The 23,289-nt window shown below is 46.7% G+C and overlaps 1 protein-coding gene across 2 annotated transcripts in view; it reads right to left on the minus strand.

The window, feature by feature from the left end:
- Nucleotides 1-1,213: 1,213 nt before the first annotated feature.
- AP3D1 (adaptor related protein complex 3 subunit delta 1) overlaps nucleotides 1,214-23,289 on the minus strand; it is a 48,680-nt gene continuing 26,604 nt past the window's right edge. Inside the window, exons 11-33 of one of the 2 annotated variants that reach the window (XM_064734588.1) lie at nucleotides 23,186-23,234; nucleotides 22,600-22,745; nucleotides 21,739-21,887; nucleotides 20,065-20,295; nucleotides 18,113-18,344; nucleotides 17,580-17,725; nucleotides 17,313-17,454; nucleotides 16,133-16,204; nucleotides 15,299-15,374; nucleotides 14,046-14,245; nucleotides 13,337-13,410; nucleotides 12,261-12,284; nucleotides 11,054-11,264; nucleotides 9,786-9,848; nucleotides 9,063-9,161; nucleotides 8,223-8,372; nucleotides 7,501-7,548; nucleotides 7,022-7,211; nucleotides 5,887-5,975; nucleotides 4,917-5,002; nucleotides 4,460-4,581; nucleotides 3,651-3,730; nucleotides 1,214-3,497 (exon numbers count right to left, since the gene is read on the minus strand). In XM_064734588.1, coding sequence (XP_064590658.1) covers nucleotides 3,402-3,497; nucleotides 3,651-3,730; nucleotides 4,460-4,581; nucleotides 4,917-5,002; nucleotides 5,887-5,975; nucleotides 7,022-7,211; nucleotides 7,501-7,548; nucleotides 8,223-8,372; nucleotides 9,063-9,161; nucleotides 9,786-9,848; nucleotides 11,054-11,264; nucleotides 12,261-12,284; nucleotides 13,337-13,410; nucleotides 14,046-14,245; nucleotides 15,299-15,374; nucleotides 16,133-16,204; nucleotides 17,313-17,454; nucleotides 17,580-17,725; nucleotides 18,113-18,344; nucleotides 20,065-20,295; nucleotides 21,739-21,887; nucleotides 22,600-22,745; nucleotides 23,186-23,234 — 2,775 coding nt within the window. In that variant the 3' untranslated portion in view covers nucleotides 1,214-3,401. The remainder of the gene's footprint in view (nucleotides 3,498-3,650; nucleotides 3,731-4,459; nucleotides 4,582-4,916; nucleotides 5,003-5,886; nucleotides 5,976-7,021; nucleotides 7,212-7,500; nucleotides 7,549-8,222; nucleotides 8,373-9,062; nucleotides 9,162-9,785; nucleotides 9,849-11,053; nucleotides 11,265-12,260; nucleotides 12,285-13,336; nucleotides 13,411-14,045; nucleotides 14,246-15,298; nucleotides 15,375-16,132; nucleotides 16,205-17,312; nucleotides 17,455-17,579; nucleotides 17,726-18,112; nucleotides 18,345-20,064; nucleotides 20,296-21,738; nucleotides 21,888-22,599; nucleotides 22,746-23,185; nucleotides 23,235-23,289) is intronic. The other variant, XM_064734589.1, reaches the window with a different exon arrangement.

The raw sequence follows: 23,289 nt of genomic DNA on the forward strand, positions 1-23,289 counted from the left end.
TGGCTGGATTCCTCCATGAGCAGATGATGCTGTGCCCCAGGGCAGGAGCCTCTGTGCCAGGCTCGTGGGCAACTCCCGGGCACAGAACCAAGCTTGGGAGGCACCACTGGAGCTCACCTGGCTCAGCAGGGGCCCCTGAGCGCATCAGGATTGTGGCCAGATGGCTTTTGAGGATCTCCAGGGAAGGTGACTGCATCTCTGGGCAGCTCTGTCACACACAGGGCAAAGTCCTTCCCCTGCTCAGGTGGAATTTCCTGTGCTCAGTTTCCTCCCATGACCTCTGGTCCTGTTGCTTGGCCCCAGCCTTGTATATCCATATATATAATATAGATATCTATGTTGTCTATATCTATATTCTTCCCCCTGCCCCAGCTCCCACAGCCTTTCCCCACAGGAGGTTCTCCCTCCCCTCATCATCCTCACAGCCCTGCACAGGCCCCAGCAGAGCCCAGCACTGGACACAGCACTGCAGGGCTGAGGGAGGGGCAGGATCAGCTCCTGTGGCTCATTTCACACTCCCTGGATTAGGGTTTGCTTTTGTTTCCACCCCTTTCCATCAGATTTGTGCAGTCCCAGCCCACGGCAGGTCCATGTGGGACTGCAGTACTGGGAACAGAGGACCTGGATCCTTCCTGCAGCAACGGGGCCAAGAAGCTACTGGGCAATTCCCAGTGCAGAACTGGTGGCTCCTGACTCTCAGCCCCAGGGATTTTCTGCCCCAAGATGATTCTCACAGGTTCTGGTGTGACTGGAAACCACTGGGGCTTCAGCCAAGCCCAGGCCTCATTCCTGCTGTGGCAGGACAGGGCTTTACTCTCACATCAATGTCACCACGTTTGTCACAAATGTCACTGGAGGCCAAGAGGAAGCAACAGCAGGGGCTGATTCCGGCCTCATTCACACCAGAGCTCCCATTCTTCCAAGGGTTGAATTTCAGCTGCAATCATGATCCAAAACATAAAACAATTAATGGAGATTTAACTGAGATAGTCTGAATTATTTTTTCCTGTAATTTCAGTGTTAGTGACAGCTGCTGTTGCAGAGCTGCCTTTTAAGGGGGTGGCACTAGGAATTTCCTACCTCCTTTAGGAAGGAGATTCCTCTTACCTCCACTGAAGATCCATTATTCAGCCCTGGGGTAAATCCATGCCTTGGTTTTGGGTCCATCCAAACTGGAACAGTCTTATGAAAGGACCATTTATAAAGCCAAAAATTTAACTTTGTTTTGAAAGTTTATTGGATCATCTCGACACAAAATCATTACAGCAGCTTGTGGTATGTTGTTTTCTTTTTCTTTTCTTTTTTTTTCCAGGGAATGTTGATAGCAAATAAATTTGTGAATGTAACACATCATACAGTTTCAAAATTCTAGAATCACTGCACAGGATTCTGTAAGAGACTCTACATGCTAAAGTGACAGTTTTCATCCATGAATTAAAAAACCCAAACACTAATTGAGGAACATTATCCTTTAAGACAATTTTAATATGTTCAGTTTCTAATACACAACTGGCTAACCAAGGGAGGCTGACCAAAACCAAACCCTCCACGTCGTGGCAGCGCGGTCGGACACGGAGCTGGGCCTGGCAAAAGGAACCCAGAGCACCAGAGCAGAGCCTTTGCCAAAATACCTCCTGTGGGAAGAGTGTAAAGAGCACGAGACACGCATAAAGTACAGGACATCACCCAACAAAGAAGATCAACACTTTATCCTGCTCCCTGCACGGGGGTTTGGTGTTTTAGGAGTGGTGGTGGTGCTGGAGACGTGCAGACCCAGCCAGCTCCTCCCTGGGCACCTTTTTGGAGCAGTCAAATGCTCCTGACCTGTGCCTTGAAGCAAAACCCTTCCATGGAGTTTTGCTCACTGGGTGTGGAACTGTGAGGAAAGAAACAGAGCAGGGGAATAAAAAATAAGTTGAAAGCAAGGGATGTTGGAGAAGGACATCAACTGAGCATCTCTGCAGGACATCCCGTTCCTGTCAGTGACTCCACAAGATTCCAATAGTGCAGAATGGGCACTTCCCACACTCTGCCTTCTTCCCCCTAAAGGAACTGCTACAGTCCCAAATCTGCAGCTCCTCAGCCCCCTCCCCATCCTGCACCCAGCAGGGAGAGCAGCTCCTCACGGCCCCCCTCCTGCACCCTGCAGGGAGAGGGATCATCATCATCATCCTCCTCCTCCTTCCTGCACCTGGGACAGGGGCTCCCCATCCATCCTTCTCTCCCTGGCAGGGAGAGGGATCATCATCATCCTCCTCCTCCTCCCTGCACCCGGGACAGGGGCTCCCCATCCATCCTTCTCTCCCTGGCAGGGAGGGCTCTGCCTCAGGGACCAGGGGCCTTTGTGCTGCCAAATCTGCTCTCAGTGCTGCAAGGGCAGGGCTGGGGGACACTGAGGGGACACACACAGAATGACCCTGCTGGTTTCAGAGCCCAGGGGGAGGACATGGACCTGCACACAAGGGGCTGCACCAATGATTGTTTCTCTAATCTGGTAATGGTCAACCTCAGCTGGTGAGCAAAAGGATAAAAAAGCAGGAACAGACCCCTTTGGATTTCCAGTTTCTTGCTACAGCTTAACTGCTCAGGAATGTGAAATTGAAGTGGACTCATAAAACACATCAGCAGAGACAGCTCAGAGGGGAGAGGCCTGACAGACTCCGTGTGTGGGGCAGTCGAGGGGAGCACAGACCCAAACAATAACACTGCCAGCTCATTTCATGCTTCCACACTCGACTCTTCCAGCTGTCACTAAAAGAAGGTTAAGGCTCAAGGCAACTACTATAAACAGAAACTCAAACATCCCAGTTCCCACAGGGCTCCTTTGGATTAGCTCAAGGAGATGGAGGATATTTATATGCTGATCACAATAGATCTTGAGATAATAATAAATCATATATATATATAAAAAAAAAAACCAAAAAGAGGCCTTCTGGTCCAGCACCAGCCTCTGCTAGAAATATACATCAACTACAGCAGCCCTGAAGACATATTTCATGGCTAAGGATTAAGTCAACCTTCCCTGGCATAAGCACAAGCAACAAACTGTGCTACTGTTGATAAAGTCCTGCTCAGTCGCCGTCCCACACAGATGAAGGTCATGGGATCATCATGAGCTGCTGAATAAATAGTGCCCACCCCTCCCTCCCTCCCTCCTCCAGTCATGTCACCAGGATCTCTTTGGGCTAGAAAGGGTTAACACCACGGTTTGTAAAAAGTTCTGAAAATAAAAAGGTAACATACAGCCTTAAAATGTCTAAACTGCAACCAATGGTGGAGTGAACTGAAAGCACGTGCCCCAGGGTAGTACATGCGTACGAGGGAGAAACTTAACACTTGGGTCTGCTCGTCTTTACACGTTGGGTGTGTTTCTGCTCGTTGGAATATTGGATAAGGAATATTCAGCACTTGGACAATGTCTCTTTCATCTCATCCAACAAGTTGCTAAGCAGGGTAGAATCATTACATTTCCCATCTATGGATACAGAGTTCTCTCCCTTGGAAAGGAAAAAAAAAAGAAAAAAAATAATTAGTTTCTCTTCCATGTGGGGATGAATGTGTTCCCAGCCAAACTCAGGGGCTGGGAAGAGGCAGAGGAAGGCAGGGAAGGCTCCAGGTTTAGCTTCTCTCAGGGGTTACAGTGCTCTCACCTTTTTTACCAGTAGGCAGACGTGATGGCCTTGGATAGAACGGCTGTACATGGATGCACACGAATCAACGCGTTCCACAACTGCAGAGAAACAGCAATTTCATTTCATTCCAGTCCATTTTAATTCACCCCTGCTTCCCCTGGAGAGCAGCCCTTGCTCTGCCTGGCCTTGAGGAACAGAGGCTTCTACAGAGGGGAGGAGGAAGTCAGGGTTAAGATGTGCCTGGCTCCTCGTGGCTTCTCTCTGGGACGTTTCACAATAATGAGGTGAGTCATTTGTCTGCTAAGCCACAAACGTTCTGTGGCAAAAACACTGCTCAGAACGTAGATTTCTTCCCCAGAAATACTTCCAGTGAGGCAATGTCTAATGCAAACACCAGAGCATGATGAAACAGTCAGTTGTTTTGCTTCAGCCAGCGCTTGTGTTTTAATTAATAAACCCAAAGCTGAATAGCTGGGGCTCTCCCTCACTGAAAGGAGGCACTGGGGAAGGAGTCTGAAGCCCTGCAGATCAAACCCACCCTCCAGAGAACAGTTACAGCCTGAACTCCACAGCAGCTGCTCCCATGAGAGCTGTCACATGCCTCACTGGGCTGCAGGAATTCCACAGGGACACAAGGAGAATTCATTTTGAAGAACACTGCATGCTTTGAGTGTTGCAAAACTGGAGAAAAGTCTCCCAAATGTATTTAATCTGGACATCACCTGCTCCTGTGGTTGCTGGGCCCATGGAGTGTTATGCTCACCAAGCACAGGAGAGACTTTAGAATATGGAATTCTGCAGAAGGTTCTGCATCAAGGCAGACTCACCTGAAAAATGATGATGAAAACAGATCTTTGCCAGTAGATGTTGGAAAGAAATGCTAATTCCATCTACTTTAATAGAACTCATGTGCAGATCTCCAGACTCTAGGAGCTTGGCAAAAGCATCACTGCAGAACAGGAAGGAAAGTAAATGTTTTATTAGAAATGCAAGTGAAATCTGTCCCATCAGCCCCACGAAACACATCAGGATACAGAAGCTTATGTGCTACCAAGCTCGAGGAAAATGGGTTTACAGCAAATACAGAAACCACACTGCAGAGCCCACTGGAGCAACTTGTGGCCTCTTGCTGCCAGAGCTGCCTCTGCCAGCCTGCAGGGCACAGAGCTCCCCCTGCAGAGCCACTTGAAATCAGCCAGTGGATACATCTGAGCAGTCACCCCTTACACAGACACTGCCCAAAGCCTCAGGAGCAGCAGGGCTCAGCCTGCCAGGGGCACTCACCTGTAGCAAGGCGTCGTGATCAAGTATGAAGCACAACTGAAGTGCAATTTGAAATCTAGTTTTTCATGGGTTGAACCTTCATCATCCTGCAAGAGGACAAAGGAGAGCAGGTGAGTGGGAACCCACCCATCACAGAGACACCAGTGAGGAGCTGAGGGCTGAGTTCCCCCTGAAGGATCAGTGTGATCCCACCACAAGATCAGCCCACTCAAAGATTTGGCCAGCTGGGTTGATAATTGCACCCACAACAGGTAAGGGACACTCAGGGCTCCAGTTCTGCCTGCACTCTGCTGAAATGAACTGAGCAGACTGAGTTTAAACTAACACTTGGAGATGTGGTTTTACAGTTCATTATTTCCTGAGCAAAATAAGAAATTAATAGTTCCCAGATTCTTAGGTACTAAAATAGGACTAGCATGCTATTTTTAAGAAACTCTTAAAATAGAGATAATGGCTGACTCAGGAGTAGCCACAACTGTCTCCGTTCATTTCCTCTGAGCATCTCTCTCATTAATAACTGTACTGAAATAACATCAGAGACCCACAAAGCCTTATCCAGTCAATACCTATTAAACAATGCCTTCCTCTGACCTCACTCTTGGTCTGGGTTTCCACTCTCAATTCTCATTTTAGTTTTGCAGCCTTGTAGCAGGCTGGAGTGTCCAAGTGAGATGAGAAGGAGCAGAGCCTGGTTCCCTCTGCCCCCTCCCCAGCAGATCAGTGTGATTTCCTCGCTGACAATGGGGCACATGTTCCAGGCTGCCTTGCTCACACGCTGACAGCAGTGACAATCCAGGACTGGGGGCACTCTTTGCACAAGATGTCATGTGAAAATGTTCCTCACAGGATGGGCTGCTGCAGCAGGGATGAAATGATGCCTAAAAAAAGCTCCAGAGCAGAGCTTCCCACCCGAGCCCGGCTCCCTGACGCAGTTCCCAAGGAAGCAGAGGCAGCTGAGAGCTGCACTTACTTTGACTATAAAGGACAGCGTTCCTTTTAACTTCTGAGCCATAACAATACTCTGAAGTGTAAACACAAACTGGGCTTCATTAGAGATTCCTAGTGTGAAGAGAGGAGAGGGAAAAGTCAGGTCAGAACATGGTTTCCAGATCTAAGTAATGGTTAGAATAAACTGACTGATGTGCAGACTATTTTTGAACCAAGACTGAAATTCTCTGAGTTGGAAGAGTTCTACACACAACTGCTGTGATGAGTCAACACTGTTACAGCACTTGGGTCTCTCAGTGGCAGCAATGGCAGCTGGCATTTGATGGAGGTTATTGAGCAAGTGCCTGGGCAAAGTGTCACACTGTCACAGATTTAAACTATTTGCACAACTGGAATTATATCATAAACATTTCAGAGTAGCTTTCAGAGCTAATTTGAATTCTAATGTTTCTATGTTTTGCTTTTATTATACAAGTCTCTGTCAAGAACTGCCACATAGAGATTTAAAACAAATCAAATACCCCAGTGCTTTCCATGGGGGATTGAAAAGCTCCCTGAGGCCACTCCAGCCCTCTGTGAGCTGTTCCAGGATTCAAATTAACTCCTTGGTGAAGGAAGGGAAATTCAGGGAAGTTCACAGATTTGACTGTACTACTGTGCTCTGTACAAAACCATTATTCTCCATTTCTGTGCTTAATACTTCAGCTGCCCTCCTTGCACATCCTTATCACAAACCTTCATTGCAAAAGGCCTCTGCCATTCAAACAGTGGGACAAGAGCTCCAGAATAAATCCAGAGTGGATTCTAATGCTTCACAAACCTACTCCCTTGTTTTATTTTAAACCTCATAGCAAACACATCATGAATTTTGGATTCCTGTAGTCAAAGGTGTGCCAGCCTGCGGGCACCTGGAAAAGGAACTCAGACATTTGGACTCCCAGCCCTAGATAAAGGCTTTGCTCTTGCTGTGCAGAACCACCTGCACCAGAGCCACACTGGGAGAAGGCTTATCCTCTCCAGGGACTGTGGGAAAGCCCAGCAACAGCCAGGCAGAGATGCTTTTCTGGAAAACAGCAAGAAGTTCAAGCAGCTCTTTCCACAGGAGGGCAGTGCAGGGCCAGCCACACTCCAAGAGCCCTGTGCAAAGCTGTGCATACCAGGGGGGAGCTGGAAGGGCACAGGGATCCCATCGTGTACTGATGATCCTTCTGGTCGGAGCATTTTAGTGTTGAGAGAGTCCAGGACATTCAGTTCCATGCTCTTAAGGAAGCTAGTGCTTTTGTTCTCAAAGATAACAGACACTGTCACTTGGCTGTCATGCTGGAGGTTTCCTTGGATATCATAGGTCTGCAAATGAAAGGAAAGAGTCAAACTTCAAGAAACAGAACACAGAAGACATTTATCCCCATTTTACCCGGGGATAACACCAGGTTCAAAAGGGAGGCAATTTGGTGTAGCTAGAACATTATGGAAATGCACTGGTGATCAGCTAAGGATTGGGAAAATACCAACTTAGAAATAGAAGTGGGCCACCCAAAGGAAAGGAAATAGAGCTTGGGACTGAAACAGTTCTTCAGTTGTGTGATGGCTACATAAAGTCACTCCCCCACCCCCAGGGCACATGGCCCCAACTCACCATTTTGATGTAGGGGTTTTCAGCGAGAAGGCGATAACTGGACATGGGCTGCAAAACAAGAGAGAGCACAGTGACACCAGAACTGCTGGCTCTGGGAAGAGCTGGCACTGCCCACCTTGCCAAGCAGCTGAGCTCTCCCTGTCCCCAGGCCTGGGCACAGCTACTTAAATGAGCCTTGCTTGGTCTTATCCTATGCAAGCTGTTCCAGCTCCAGAGCTCAGTCCCCAAGGGCACTGGGTGCCAGAAGCCAGCTCGCTCTCAGACCAAGGCCGCGGGTCAGCCCTAGCAAGCAGGGAATATTCAGCTCTTAGTGATCAGGCAGCTCTTGTGATTTCAGCTTTGCTTGCTAGGTAGCTTTTCCCTTGGCCTAAGGCTCCAGCAGAGGGTAGAGAGAGGAGAAGCAGAAGACGCTGGCTGTTCCACGAGTGTGGCTTTATTGGAGGGTCCGTGAAGGGTCTCAGCTCTTCTTCTTCCGAGTTAGCAGGGGTACAGTGTGCTACTTTTATACTCTTGGCTTGGATCTAATCTTGACTAATGGCAAAGGTGTCAGAGTGACCATAAGTGACCAATAGTAGGGTTAACACAATATTGCCTTGCATGGCTATAGGGATAAGGTACAAGGTGGATGTCTCTGGAGACAGGAAACTTCTTTGCCGCTGTGTCAGCATTCTATTCTCCAAGGGGCCCTGGCTAAACCTGAGGGGTTTACTACAGCTACTCACTGGTAGTGGCTCATCCTCCAGTGTCCCGTTCTGCACCGACTCCGGGGGCTCCTCCTCGCTGGGATGACTCTTCTTTTTGGATTTCTTTTTATCCTTTGATTTCTCTTCTTTCTCTTTCTTGTGCTTTTTCTTCTTATGCTTGGAGGATTTCTACCAAAAAGAACAAGAAACTACAACAACCCTTAAAGGAACCCTTGATTCTAGCAATGACCCCTCTACCACACTTCCATCTCCAGACTCCCACTCTCTGCATTTCCTGGACTGTGCAAAGTTTCCTTTTACAGCAGAACCCAAAACTGAGCTACCATTCCTTAAATCCCAAAAGTGACTCCATGTGGAGTCCCAGTAAACCCTGCTCCCCACACCTTATCCCAAAGTAAGCTGGGAACAGCACAGGGCTGAATCTCTCCAACTGTTTGGAAACTTTAACTGGGAGCTGTCCCTTGGCTCAGGGACAGGAGGAGGTCACAGCTCCCCAAGGATGCAACATTTGCAGGCAGTCACTGCACTGAACAGATGCTGTTGGTAAATCCTCTGTGCTGCTTTTTAAGGAGTTTGAGACAGCAGGAGAATATGGCTGAAAGGTGACAGCAACTTCATAGAACCAGAGAATTGTGAAGGTTGAAAAAGATCTTTAAGATCATCAGGTCCAACCATCAGCCCCGTGCCACCACACCCACAGGTTTTCTGAACATTTCCAGGGACAGGACTCCACCACTGCCCTGGACAGCCTGTCCCAGTGCCTGACAATCCTTTCCATTAAAAAACAATAACAAAATCTTTTCTAATAGCTAATTTAAGCCTCCTTGAGGCAATTTCCTCTTAAGTTGAACCACTTACCTTTCCTTCATCCTCCTCCTCCTCATCTTGTTCTTCCCTTTCTGCTTTTGTTACCCCTTGGGGTTCAGCCACCACAGCAGTGCCCACTGCAGGCTCGCTCTGAGGGGAGGAGCAGAAGGATTCTGACACTCATGGAGAGCAGCTGGAACAACCCAATCCCACAGCAAAGGAAACTCAACAGTGACAACTCCCCACAAGTGTTATTTCAGAAATGGCATTAGGCTAACATGGTATCAAGGCTTTCATTTTATGCCTCTGAAACCCAGCAAATATGATCACCTGAGGACACGATTCAGAAGATTTCCTCCAAGGAATCCATCCCCTTCTATCTTTGTCTCTTCCTCTAGAATTTCCCATCAAAATTCATGAGAATTTTTCTTTCACACTCTGTCTCTCATGTCTATTAATATTGCCAGAGTCTACCTCATACTGGGAAATAAAACCATACAACTGTATAACATTACACTCATCAATAACAAAATCAACCAAGGCTGGAGCTGCATCTGTATTTCTATTTCTATTCCTTGACCTGCACAGAATGAGCCTCAAGTCTCCCATTGCAGCTCCTGTGAACTGGGCAGACACAATATCTCTGCTGCCCAGCAGGAAGGAGAGGAGATGGAGCTGATGTTCCCCTCTGTGCTGCAGCATGACACAGCACTCCTGCACAGCCCAAAGCAAGGAACAACACAGAAGTTTCTTCTGATGGGGGAAGATTCCTACCTGTGGCTGGGGTGTGGGAGCAGCTGGTGGAGCAGTGGAGAGCCAGAAATCCAAGTCTTCCCCCTGAATTTCAGGAGAGAAAAAAAAAAAAAATTATCATTGTTTTTAGATATTTCTTAAAAATCAAATTAAAAATCCAACAACAGCAACAAAAGAAAACCAAAACAAAATGATCACAAGGATGGAACATCTGCCTTATGAGGAAGGGCTGGGAGAGCTGGGCCTGCTCACCTGGACAGGAGAAGGCTCCAGGGACACCTCAGAGCCCCTTTTGGGGCCTGAAGGGGCTCCAGGAGAGCTGCAGAGGGACTGGGGACAAGGCCTGCAGGGACAGGACACAGGGAATGGCTCCCACTGCCACAGGGCAGGGCTGGGTGGGAGATTGGGAATCAGGAATTGTGGAATCCATCCCTGGAATGGATTTCCCAGAGCAGCTGGGGCTGCCCCTGGATCCCTGGCAGTGCCCAAGGCCAGGCTGGGCAGGGCTGGGAGCAGCCTGGGACAGTGGGAGGTGTCCCTGCCATGGCAGGGGTGGCACTGGATGGGCTTTAAGGTTCCTTTGAACCCAATCCAGTCTGGGATTCTGTGAATCTACAACAATTAAACCAAAGTTTGAAGTTCCCATGGAAATGCAGCACTGCAGAGCGCTCCTCATGCTCAGATGCTGTGGCACCTTCAGGAGCAAACACACCAAGAAGTTTCACCTCAGTCTTTGAGCACTTCCAAAGGCAGGCCCAGCTGAGAGCACCTGCCCAGCACCCCCACAGCAGGGCAGGGCACCCCTGGCATCCCAAGGGCTGCAGGGCAGAGGGAATGTGCAGCTCTGCAGGGGATTAACAGGAGGATGCTTCAAATCCTGACAGCAACTGGCAGCCATGGGCAGGGTTTGTAACTGCAAGGTTCTGGAGCACATGGGAGACAGGATGCACCACAAACAACACAAAACCAGTTCCAGATATTTTGCTAAGGAGTTCCCCACTTGGAGAACAGACAAAATATCAGCAAACTCAGCTCCACGTGAGCTCTGGCAGATCTGCTGTGTAGGCTGCAGTAAGCTGAATTCTGCTAACTAAGGAGGCTCAGTAAGTGTTATTTTTATTAACAGAAATCTTTAAATACCTGCTGCTACAGTAGTAAAAATTGAAGGAAATAGAGGGTGAATGCATTGAGCTGTTTGAACTGTTAAATGCAACTGTTCCTAGGCAACAAAATGAACTCAGCAATAAATAACAGCAGGAGCTAAAATAATGCAAATCTTGGAGAATTACCTTTTTTACTTCTTCCTCCTCCTCCTCTACCACCTTTTTCTCTTTCTCTTTCTTCTTTCCTTTATCTCTCTCTTTATCTTTATGTTTCTTTTCCTTCTTTTTGGGTTTCTTGCTCTTCTTCTCTACTAGGGGAACTTCTGAGTCTGGTGACTTCAGGGTCTCCACATTCCTGTGTCTCTGCACTGGCAGCTTCTCACTGTCTGCTAAAGGTCTTGAAAAGAAAGAGTCCATTACCTGCTGCACACACTCCCTCAGCCACACAACCTGGCCAACACAAGCTCTGCTTTGTTCTGAGGGAGCTGGGCCCCCAAGCCTAAAATCAGTGCATCCTTCCACACCTGGAGTTTACTTATGCACTGCAGACATTGCCCTTGTGGGTTAGGAGTCAGAGGGAACAACTGGAAGGTGACAGAGCCAAGGTTTTGCTGTTTAACCCTTAGAGGTGCCAGTAGAGGCTGAGGAACAGCTCCATGTTCCACTGTGTTTCCATGGAATCCCTCTCTCCAAGGAAAAGCAGGGATGTGGAACAGCATTTCCAGCAGAGGGGAAATTTCAGCAGTGGAATGTCAGCATGGCTCCAGCAGCCCTTGAAGGGTGTGGGGTTTGTTGTTCCAGATGAACAGATCAGCCTAACTGGGAATTATTCTAAGTAATTTTTATTTTGGAAGTTTGCACTAGGAATTTCTACTCTACTATCACATTTTGTAAGTTAAATGTAACTTCAGACACCTGTTTGCAAAAAGCACCAACAGCAGGTGATATTTACACTGCATCCTAAATCCATTACTTAGGAAAAAAAACACCACAAAAATTTCTCTCATTCTTGTCAAACATTTCCAGAAACCAGCAAGAATTTCACCAACTGCATATTTTTCTATTTATTAGCTTTCATTTAATGTTAATTTTCACATTGGCACAGCAAACACAACTTCAGGAAGATTTCTAATGGCCTTAACTGCCTCATTTTTTTTGCTTATATTGCATTAAGAACCAGAACCAATTAATTTTTTAATTGAGCAACAAACAGGCCTCATCTTTTACTATTTCATATATATCTGTACAGGAACAGCACTGGTGCTGAAAGCCAGTGACAAAACAGACTCACAAATGTGAGAGTCTGAGTTAACAGTTCCACCACCCTTCAAGGACGTGCCCTGTCCAAAATCAACCACCCTGACAAAGGTCAACTCTCAGGAGATATCCTTACCTGGGAGGCTTCCCTGAAACCAGACTGCGTGTGAGCGTGACAGACAGAGCAGTGCAAGCACAGAGAGAAAGAGAGAGGACACAGACATGAGAAACCATGACAGGAGAGCACAGCACCCACGGCACAGGGAGGGAATGGATGGAACAATCCAGCAGCCCTGGATGCCTCCTGAGCACAGCCCCCAGGAGCTGCTCTGCTGGGTGTGCCCAGGGCTGCTGAGAATCACCATGCAAATACAGGGGCTACAGGCAGAAATTCATTTCCTTTTATATATTTGTCACTGCAGATTTTGGCCTTCCAAAAAAGGAGTTCCTCAGAAAGTGTTTTATTCATTTTTTCACAAGGTACTGAGAGGCCAAAGCCCTATAAATTTGGAACTGCAAAGAAAGGCACAGACTCAAGTATCAGAGGAAGAGAGAGATCCCACACACACCCACATGGGCCTGCACAGTCTTCAAAAATTTACAGGAGGCATCCCTGGACCATAAATCAGCAATTATTTTTAGCATGGTGATTTTGTAAAAGAATCCAAGCCAATCTCCCTGTGCAACACTGCACAGCCCAGGGCTCAGTGCTGGCACTGGCACAGGGGTGACACAGCTCAGTCACAGCACAACAACCCAACAGTGGGACTGCAGGGCCACAGGGCAGTGGGTGGGACAGCCTGGGTGTCTCTGGTCAGTGACACAACATGGACACAGCTTCTGAGGGGGACAGATGGACACAGCTCACACTCAGTGCCAACACAGGTGACAGCAGAGAGACACTGAGACACCCAACCCTCAGAGTAACCCCCCCTGATCCAGTGACACTGTCTGTGCTCCCAGACTCCTTCAGTCACACTCACACTACATTTAGTGACTCCCCAGCCACTCCCAAACCCCTCCCATACTCAGGAGTTGAGATTTTATCATCCAGGCTGCAGTGGGAGCCAAAGCTGGATGAGCACCTGAGGTCTCAAAGCCATGGGAGAGCCTTCAGCCTTTTCCCCTCATGGCCTGCTGTGCTTTGCCTGCTCAGCCCCAGCCCTGCCCTCAGGCACTCCCTCAGTGAACTCACACACAAACTGCACTTACTTATCCAGGTCTATGTCAAGTGCCTTATAGGGATCATTGGGATCTTTGTCATCTTCATCACTGGGCAAAGCATTCTGCAGGAGAGTAAAGAGACACCCACTGAGGCAGCAAACTACTGCAATTTTCAAACTCAAGCTTAACACCACCCAAATTAAAATTTTTTTGAGCCTGTGAACCCTGCAGAGGCCAGCTGCAGTCAGGCTCAGTAAGTTATGGGAACAATGCACTTCAGTGCAGCAGCCAGTTTCAAGATTAATTTGGAACAGAAACCCCTTCTTCATAAACAGCAGGACTTGAATTGCTGCTGTTCGGTTTTGATTAAAGGAAATTTTAGAAACAAATACAGATTACATCATTAGCATCTGCAATTAATTATCATCAGCTGCAAAGCTGCTGACTAGACAGCAAGTTACTGTCAAAGTGAAGCAGCAGAGCATAATAAATGCTATTTGGACAGTGTTACTTTTAGAGCAGGGATGAACATTGTTTGGTTGGTTTTGACTTTAATAGCTTCAGTGGCAATTTTTGTCTTTTTGTGAAAAAAAATAAACAGTAATTTCCTCCCCTGCAAAGAACAGCCTGGGATCATCTCAGTCACTTCTGAAACAGCTCTGGAACTGCCACATCACAGACTGGCTGCAGCTGTGGGGGCAAAAGCCTCTCAAGAGCTGCACACAGATAAATCCAGAGGCCAAGCACAGGAACTGACCTCTGGCATCTCCTCTGTGATGATGTCGACGTGGTGAGCTGGAGCAATGTCCTCCTCACTCTCTGTGTGCAGGGAGTTGTGCCGGTGGTGTTTCCCTCTCTTCTCCTTTTTCTGCTTTTTCTTTTTCTTGTCTTTCTCCAGTTTCTGTTTATGCCTTCTCTCTTCTTCCAGTTTCACATACTGGTCTGACATGGGCATTCCTGGGGAAAGCCAAGCTGCTTTCAGGTACAGAGCACAAGGACTGGGCACTGAAACACCACAACAGGAGTGTGCCCTGCTGCTGCTTCATCCACATCTCTGTGCTTCCACACAGCCCCCCAGGCACCAGCTTTGCTGTGCACTGCATCTCTCCAGAAACAGGACAGAGCTCAACCCTGCTCTGTGATTCTTGGCTGCATTACTGCATTACAAGGAGCACCCAAACATTGAGATTTTAAGGAGAATTGGTGTTGGGAATTTAGCTGCTAGAAAATGGAAAAGTACAAAACCATGGCTGATTCCAGGTCCTGCACCTGCACAGATAGCAGTGTCCTTGGGCCTAGCTGTGGTAGGATAACAAACAGTGAAAGAGGCATGAGAAAAGAGACATGTAACCCCTAAGGAATGAGGAAGAGTTGATGGTATAGTTTAACCAATAGATTGCTTAGCTTACAGAATATTCATAAGCTTATTACTCACTGTATAAGTGTCTGATGCTCTCTTCAATAAATGGAATTTGCTTATCACTCATATTGAGTGTCTGAGTCTCCCCTCACCCACAAATGGCTCGGCCCCGACAAAGGCCCACATTTTTTCTCTGTGACAAATTGGTGACATTGCTGCTGTACTTGTAATGTAAAGAACTTTATCAACAGCTTTTCAGTGCTGTATCCAACCACTCCTTAGATACACAACCACTTCTGATAACTGAAATAAGATATTCAAACAGTATCTCTACCATTAGATTCTATTTCATGTCTCCTTCATCTCCTCCATTCAAGGTGGCTGCTCCCACACAGAACAGTGGTTCCTCTACATGCTACAGACCTGGCTGCATGACATTCCTAATCACAGAACTGCTTCTAATATTATCTTGAAAGGAACTCAGACTGCAAAGTACTATTTCCAAATGTAAATTAAGGAGATATATTTAAGACTCTAATGGAAGTGTGTTCCTTGCCCTTCAGAACCTCAGGTGGAAGTCCTAAGAAAGAATTATGACTTTTGCTAAAGTGAATTTCTTTAATTAAATTTAAAAGATTAGTTGTGCTTACCTGGAACTTTTAATGGGACAGAAAGGTCAATCTGGACCACAGGAATATGTTCCACCCCTGGAGTGTCTTGGTATCGCTGGGAAAAGAAAGATTTGTTACTTTCTGAGCACTGCCAGCACAAATTTCTGTAAATAGAAATATTACAAAACATCAAGCAGTTCAACCCCTAAGTGAACATTTTAAAAGATAGGAATGGAACAGCTTGTTAATAATTCTGTGTGGTAGCAGAGGGTGTTTTAAAGCCAGTTGATAACTATTATAAAGGACCCTACTCTTAGCTACAGCTTTTTAACCCCACTACTGCCCTGAAGAATTACTGCAGCTCCCAGAATGAAGAATTACTGCAGCTCTCAGAATGAAGAATTTTTGGTTTGTTTTATTGCTAATAACTTGCCACTTCAGAAGATAAATTTGGAGATTGGAGTTGAGGAATATGGGGCAGTCCTTCAGATATAGAGAGACACAGAGGGAATAAAGGAAGTTCTTTCCCTGAAAAAGGTTTTCAGAGACCACAACAACTTTCTGATCACAAAATAAATTGTGAGTTCCAGGGTCACCCTCTGCAGGGCTCTGAGTGAGGTGCCTGGGGATGTGAGTGCTGCCATCACCCAGGGCTGGGACAAACTGCACAGACTCTCACAGGCTGCCCTGGGGGTACCAGGGCACTCAGGAGATTCTCAGCACAAACAGTTGTAGGCAGCCACTCCAGTCCATGCATTATAAAGTGGTCAGAACTGCAGGGGAAATATCCCAGAGGAGGCTGCAGCTCTGATATTCAGGGATCCTTCACACAATGACAGCAGAGTCCAGTGAGATACTGCAATTCAGACTCACCTTCTGAGGGGAAGGAGAGCTTTTAATATAAAATGGGTTGTTGGCCTGTTCTTGTTTCCGGGCTTCTCGACGCTAAAAACAAAAGAGGATTTGCAGTTACAATGTTTGTTTGTAAGCAAAGAGACAAAAGACACCAAAGTGCAAAACAACAGCTCCCTGCATTTTTGGAACAGTACATAACTACTGTGAAAAGACAAGAGCAGAGCAGCTTGTGTGTGCTAAAGCAGTTCTGAGTTACCAGACATGCTAGGATAGAACTGCAGGCACCATTACTGATTCCAGCCCTGGGGGAGTTCAAGGCCAGGCTGGAAAGGGCTTGGAGCAACCTGGGATGGTGGAAGGGGGTGGGATGGGATGAGCTCTAAGGTCCCTCCTGTCCCAAGCCATTGTATATGACACTATAACTAATGTTCCTTAGAACACCCTCTCTGCTTTTTAATTATAGACTAAAGATAATAACTGTTGCAGACAATTTTATAAAAAATCCTTTCCTTAGGATTTTTTCCTCCTGAGAAGCTGAGAGGCCTCAGGAACAAAATGTAAACATTGATTATCTGCTGCTTTGGAATGCAACAGGTGCATCTGGGATTGGCCCATCTTGGATGTTCATAATTAATGGCCAATCACAATCAGCTGGCTTGGACAGAGAGTCTGAGAGAGCTGCCTTTGTTGTCATTCTTTTCTATTCTTAGCCAGCCTTCTGATGAGAACTTTTCTTCTATTCTTTTAGTATGGTTTTAATGTAATATATATAATAAAATAATAAATCAAGCCTTCTGAAATATGGAGTCAACATTCTCATCTCTCCCCTCCACCAAAAACCCCCATGAACACCGTCACAAATAACTTCCCAGACATTCATTTTTGATGGCAACTGGAATGTTGCTGTTTTCTGCAAGGAGAGGAAGAAGTGAAGATTAATATAACAAGTTCTCTCTGTGAAAGCAAAGAGGTCAGGCAGGAAAGGAGGGATCACTGCTGAGCACAATCATGGTTCAGTCATTCACAGGAGCTGCTCAGGCCCATAAACATCAGCTCACACCAGAGATCAGCTCTGCTGAGCTGTGGAGAGCCCAGGGCTCCCTGGCTACATGGAGATTCCACAGCAGCCCCCACTGCTCCAGCACCACTTAGATTACTACTGAATTATGTAGGGAAAAGCATTTCAACATTCACTCACTCTGGCCAGTTCCTCTTCATCTATTTCTGGCTGTCTGTGTCTGGAATGCCTTTGTTCCTCCTCATGAAATATTGTTTTGGGCTTTTCATCTTCAGACTCACTGTCTGATGGAGGCTCATTGATCCAGGCATCAAGGTCCAGGCTGGGAAGAATTGCAGCAAACAAACAGCTTGACTCAGTACCCTCAAATATTTCAGTGTCTCTTCATATACTTTGCTTTATTATTCAAAGTTTAAATAAAGGTTTGGGAGAGAGAAGGAACTTTACCCCTCTGGAACAGGGACTTTCTTCTGTGCTTTAGGAGCCACAGGGTTCAGCTCACCAGCAAACAGGGCTATCACTTCCTCAGCTACAGGAACTTCTTTTGCTTGTAGCTTCTGAATGTATTTTATTAGCTGCAAGATGCAAGAAGCCTAAAAACAAATGCAGAAATGGTTTCAGAGTAATATTTAACAAGCTGAACCAAACAAATCAAGTGAAGTCAACAGAAGGTGTTTTGTTCCATTAAGGAACTTAAGAGAAGCAGCACAAACTGAGGTTTATTGCAAATGTAAAAAGTCCATATTAAGCTTCTCTTGTAGCTGGATCCTTTTTGTGCCCTTAAGTGCCTGAATAATTTTAAAATTAAATTGTTTTGAGTGAAGATCTTACTGGCAGCCTTCAGATATGGCATCAAACTGCAATAAGATCTGGCCTTTGTCACTGATAACAGCTGATAGAAAATGTGCAGAGCCACAGAGAACCAGAGACCTGCTCCAAGGCTTCCCATGATAAATCCCAAAATCATTTCATCCTCTTACCCTCTCCTGAACCTCCAGATCTGCACTCTGCACAAACTGAGGCAGGCGTTCAATCATCAGCTGTGTGATTTCCTGAGCTGCCTCCTTTTCCCCAGCCTGCTCCTTCTGCTGCAGGATGGATGCATAGAGCTTCACCATGTTCTGCACGTAAACAGCCTGGATGTGGCCTGGCAGGGTGGTAACTTTGGGCCTCAGCATTGCTTCCAGGGTTTGGTTTGCTTCCTCCAGGTGTCTGTAAGGACAGAATACACAGATGAAAGGCAAGCAAAAATAAAATCCAACAGGCAGTGCTTAATACAAAAAAGAACATCGATCACAGCACTTCTACAGACATCATATGCTTACTCAAAATTATCCGCTCACAACTAAATGGAAGATGCACAAAAAAGTATTACAATAATAAAAGTTGTAAATAAAGCCAAGTTGTTTCTAAGTAAAAATGTGATAACACTGGAAAAAGAGTGTATTTTCTTACTTCTTCAGCTGCAGTTTTCTTTGTACAACTTTTTTTTTTTTAAAGAAAGTGAAGATCTGAGCTGTACCAGCATTCCCCCAATATCACACCTACACTGTGAACTTAAACTGGAGCCAGTGCTCAGAGTGGCAATTAGAAGGAAACACCAAATTAGCTGGTAAGAGGAGATTGCAGTCCCACACCTGTCCAATCTACCAGAATAAAAGCTGGGTAACAGCTCTATCTGCACAAGCAAGAGACAAAAACACCTGTTCAAGCTGAAAAAACACATTGGTACAACACTGAAAATTGTAGTACTGTGGGCACTGAAAAATTTTGAGAAAAAAAAATGACAATTTTTAATTTCCAGGAAGATGGGGCTCTGCAAAAAACCTTTTAACAAGGGCAAAATAGGGAGGAGAGAAAGAACTAATTCAAACATGGTGACTGCACATGTTCATGATTAAGGAGTTCCTTCAACATCTTAAGATCTAACAGCTTATACCTACAATACCAGAAGGACCCAGAGCTGTTGGAGAGTGCCCAGAGGAGGGACACGGAGCTGGGGAAGGGCTGAGGAGCAGCTGAGGGCACTTGGCTGGTTCAGCTGCAGCCCAGGAGACTGAGGGGAGGCTCCTCGGGGGCTGCAGCTCCTCCCCAGGGCAGGCACAGGGGCAGGGGCTGAGCTCTGCTCTGGCACAGGGACAGGAGCCCAGCAAGGGCTGCAGCTGTGCCAGGCCTTGGCATGGAGCTCAGGGCAAGGTTCTGCCCCCCGAGGCTGCTGGGCACTGCCCAGGCTGCCCAGGGAATGGTGCCAAGGCTGCCAGAGCTGCAGGAGCTCCCAGGGGTGCCCAGGGTGGGGGTGTTGGGGTGGCTGGGCAGGGACAGGGCTGGATCAATGATCCCTGAGGGTCCCTTCCCACTGAGGACATTCCAGGTTCCATGGGCTGTCCGGTCTCTGAGCCTGTGTGGAGCTGGCTGTGCTGGCAGTGCAGGCAGTGGGGTCGTGTCTGTCACCCCTGGTGTCACCTGAACTCTCAGTGGCTGCTGCTGCCCAGGGTGCCAGAGCTGGACAGGGCTCTGAGCAGCCTGGGCTGGTGCAAGGTGGAACAAGATGGTCCCTAAGGTCTCTCCCAACCCAGACCAGCACTCCCAGGGTGCTCAGGGTGGGGTTTGGGGTGGCTGGGCAGGGACAGGGGTTAAACTCAATGATCCCTGTGGGTCCCTTCTGACTCAGGATATTCTGGGATTCTATGATTCACTACTATGGCTTCCTGCATGAGTGGGCAAGGCTGGAGAGACAGGAAAAATGATCAGCTAGTTAAAAATGTCGTGGCTAGAAAGAGCTGAGGAGTCAATAGTGTGAGGGAACAAGAGAAAAACAATGATTTTGGTAGCATTAAGGCACATACTCTGAACCCTCTCTCAAAACCAACTTTCAGTGAGCAAAAGCTTTGCCCAGCAGCTGCCCCTCAGAGCACACCAGGCCTGCACTTACTCAGAGAACTCCCCACAGATCCAGGCAGCAGCATAGAGCACCTCGCAGATGCCGTTCCTCTGGGTGTTGCTGGCGATCAGGTGTGCGTTGTCCAGCAGCATGGCCATCTGCGACACCGCGAACCTGCGGATGGCCTTCACCCTGATGGCCACGTCCAGCATCTGCGCCGCGATCAGGTGCCCGTGCCTCGTGCCCTCCAGCCGGGTCAGCTCCACCAGGATGCTTATGTACCTGTGGGAAAGGGATGGGATGGGTGGGCATCAGAGCACAACCCTGCAAGACCCTAAATGGGGGATGTGGGACTCCAGGGGCTCTTCAAAATGCAGTTTATTGTATCCAAGATGTTCCAGCAGGCCAGTGGTGGGTGGGGGACAGAGCCTGTGCCTACAGCTGTGAGCTCCAGCTCCAGGCAGGCCTGGAGACCCACATCCCTCATTCAGGCTCTTACTAATGGTGCCCCACACTGGGCGCCACTTCAGAGCCCAAATGAGGGATGTGGGAGTCCAGGCAGCTCTCCAAAATGCAGTTTATTGTATCCAAGATGTTCCAGCAGGCCAGTGGTGGGTGGGTGACAGAGCCTGTGCCTACACCTGTCAGCTCCAGCTGCAGGCAGGCCCGAAGACCTGCATCCCTTCCTCATTCAGGCCCTTCCTAATCCCTCTTACTAATGGTGCCCCACGTTGGGTGCCACTGTAGCAGCCTAAATGAGGGATGTGGGACTCCAGGGGCTCTTCAAAATGCAGTTTATTGTATCTAAGATGTGAGAGCAGTCCAGGGTCATGGGTGACAGAGCCTGTGCCCACAGCTGTCAGCTCCAGCTGCAGCCAGGCCTGGAGTCCTGCATCCCTCATTCAGGCTCTTACTAATGGTGCCCCACATTGGGCACCACTTCAGAGCCTAAATGAGGGATGTGGGACTCCAGGGGCTCTTCAAAATGCAGTTTATTGCATCCAAGAGGTTCCAGCAGGCCAGAGTGGTTGGACAACAGAGCCTGTGCCTTTGGTTACATTGCATTATATACTTTTCTTTGGTTATGTTGCATTATATACTTTTCTTTGGTATGTTGCATTATATACTTCTTGTTCTGCTTATGGTTTGTGCATTATATACTTATCTATTTTTAGCTTGCATTACTACTGCATTACTTATCTATTCATTTTACATTCTCATCACTAGTAGTACATTACTTTACTGAGTTAGTTATTATAGTTTCTTCATGGAAATTTGAACTTTATATCTAATTATCATATTCATTTTACTATTCTTCAATCACTAAAAGTTAGTACATTACAGTTTAAGCTAGAAGTTGTTTCTCAGTTTTCTTGCAGTAGAAAATTCTGAGACCTTTTTTCTACTTGGAACTTTGCTGACTTGTTTGCCTGTGCTATCTTTCTGCTTAGTAAAAACATCTTCTTAAAGTAGGTTTATCCTTTGCTGGAAGTCAGAAAAACCCCTTCTAACTAACACACCCTTTGCCTCCTTATCCAGTAAGACTGGCTCTGCAATTCTTTTCTTCTATATCAAAACTTGCTTCCAACTCTATTCCTTCATCAGACTCCACATTCAAAATCTTTCTGCTAAACACACATATCTGTGAGACTTCCTTGTCAAACTTTCATCCTTCCCAACACAACCCTGCACTGCCTTTGTGATGGCAAAGCTGGCAGCACTGACCATTCAAAGTTGGTGATGTACTGGTAGTTGGACTGGCTGCAGATGTCAATGATTTTGGTCAGCAGCTCATCGCGGTACGTCGTCCCTTCCGCTTTATCCACGTGAATCATCAGCTTCTTCACAATCTCCATCAAGTTCTTCTTGGAGACCTGTTAAAGAGGTTTTGAGGGTTCAACCACTTTCCTACACAGCCAAGTCCTTCCAGTTAAACAGCTGCTGGCTCTTTGCTGGACCCATATAATGTTCACAAGAAACCAGAACCAACTCTGTGAGCCCCAATCCAAAAATGAACCTGTTGAATACTGTTCAGTGTTTTTGTTAAAGAAGAGTCAGTTCAAGTTATGAGGTGTTTCAGAAAAGACTGCATGTGGCCCTTAGTGCCAGGCCTGGCTGACAAACGGTCATAAGTTGGATTTTATGATCTCCAAGGCTTTTTCCAACCAAGCTGATTCTGTGATGACCTTCCCGTGGGAGAACTGAGGATCAGAATTTCTATCAGCAACACAGAAATCCAAGAGAAAGTGACTCTTCTACTGCCAGATTAGAAAGTTTAAGAGTTTAAAACATTTTTGCTTATAAAGGAAACAAATTTAGGAGTCAGTAACATCCAATGGAATTGATTTCAAAATGGGTGATTTCCAACAGGGCCTGAACTGAGAAACTCCATCCAGTCTGAATCAGAATTTTTAAAGTCCTCATGCTGAGCCAGATATTTTACTTGTCCTAAGTGCCAGAAAAGATATAGAAGTTGTTATTAAAAGTCCTGCTGTGGAGTGGGCAGAGAAAGTTGCATGTTTTCCTTAAACATCACCTTCCTACAGGGTCAGTGGGGCTGCTGAGGAAATAAATGCAGGAACATACCATGCCATAGAGGAGATCTAAAGCTCTGAGTCGGATGGACTCATCTTTGTCATCCAAACACTGGAGAATGAGATCCTTGTGAGACTGGACTGACTTGGGGTGCGTTTTCAGGATTTTGGACATAGCTAACAGGCCCAGGTACTTCACTGTGAAAGACAAAATAAAACTTCTTTCCAAATATAGAAATACTCTTTTGGGCTGAGCATGAAATCTTAAAGTTAAAAATTTCCCAGTATTCTTTGCAGTCACTAAAGTAAGTCAACACTCTTGCATTTTACTGTTATGCTCACTCTGCTGCAAATAGCTGGCACTGCTTTCCAATCAGCCAGTCCATAAAAACCAGAAATCCCAGAGCATGGAAAGAACTGGTTTAGATTTACAAGACCACAAACAGCAGTAATAATTGCTGTCATTTGTTTTTAAAAATATTATTATAAAGAAGTGCTCACCATCAAAAATTATTTCCATATTAAACCCCCCAGCAACTGTTTACAGCACAGCAGGCACTGCAACCCCTCTGAGGCTGCTGCAGCATCTCCCCAGGGCTTGGGGGCCAACAGCTCCATGAAGAAAGCACCATACTTACAGTTCTGGTCAGAATCTTCTATCAATATCCTCAACTTCTGCACACAAAGCTGGAAAAAAAAAACCACACTGTGTTTATTACAGCTCTTAATTAAAATAAGTCTT

The sequence above is a fragment of the Zonotrichia leucophrys genome, chromosome 28, assembly GCF_028769735.1.
Source record: "Zonotrichia leucophrys gambelii isolate GWCS_2022_RI chromosome 28, RI_Zleu_2.0, whole genome shotgun sequence".
Taxonomy (NCBI): Eukaryota; Metazoa; Chordata; class Aves; order Passeriformes; family Passerellidae; genus Zonotrichia; species Zonotrichia leucophrys.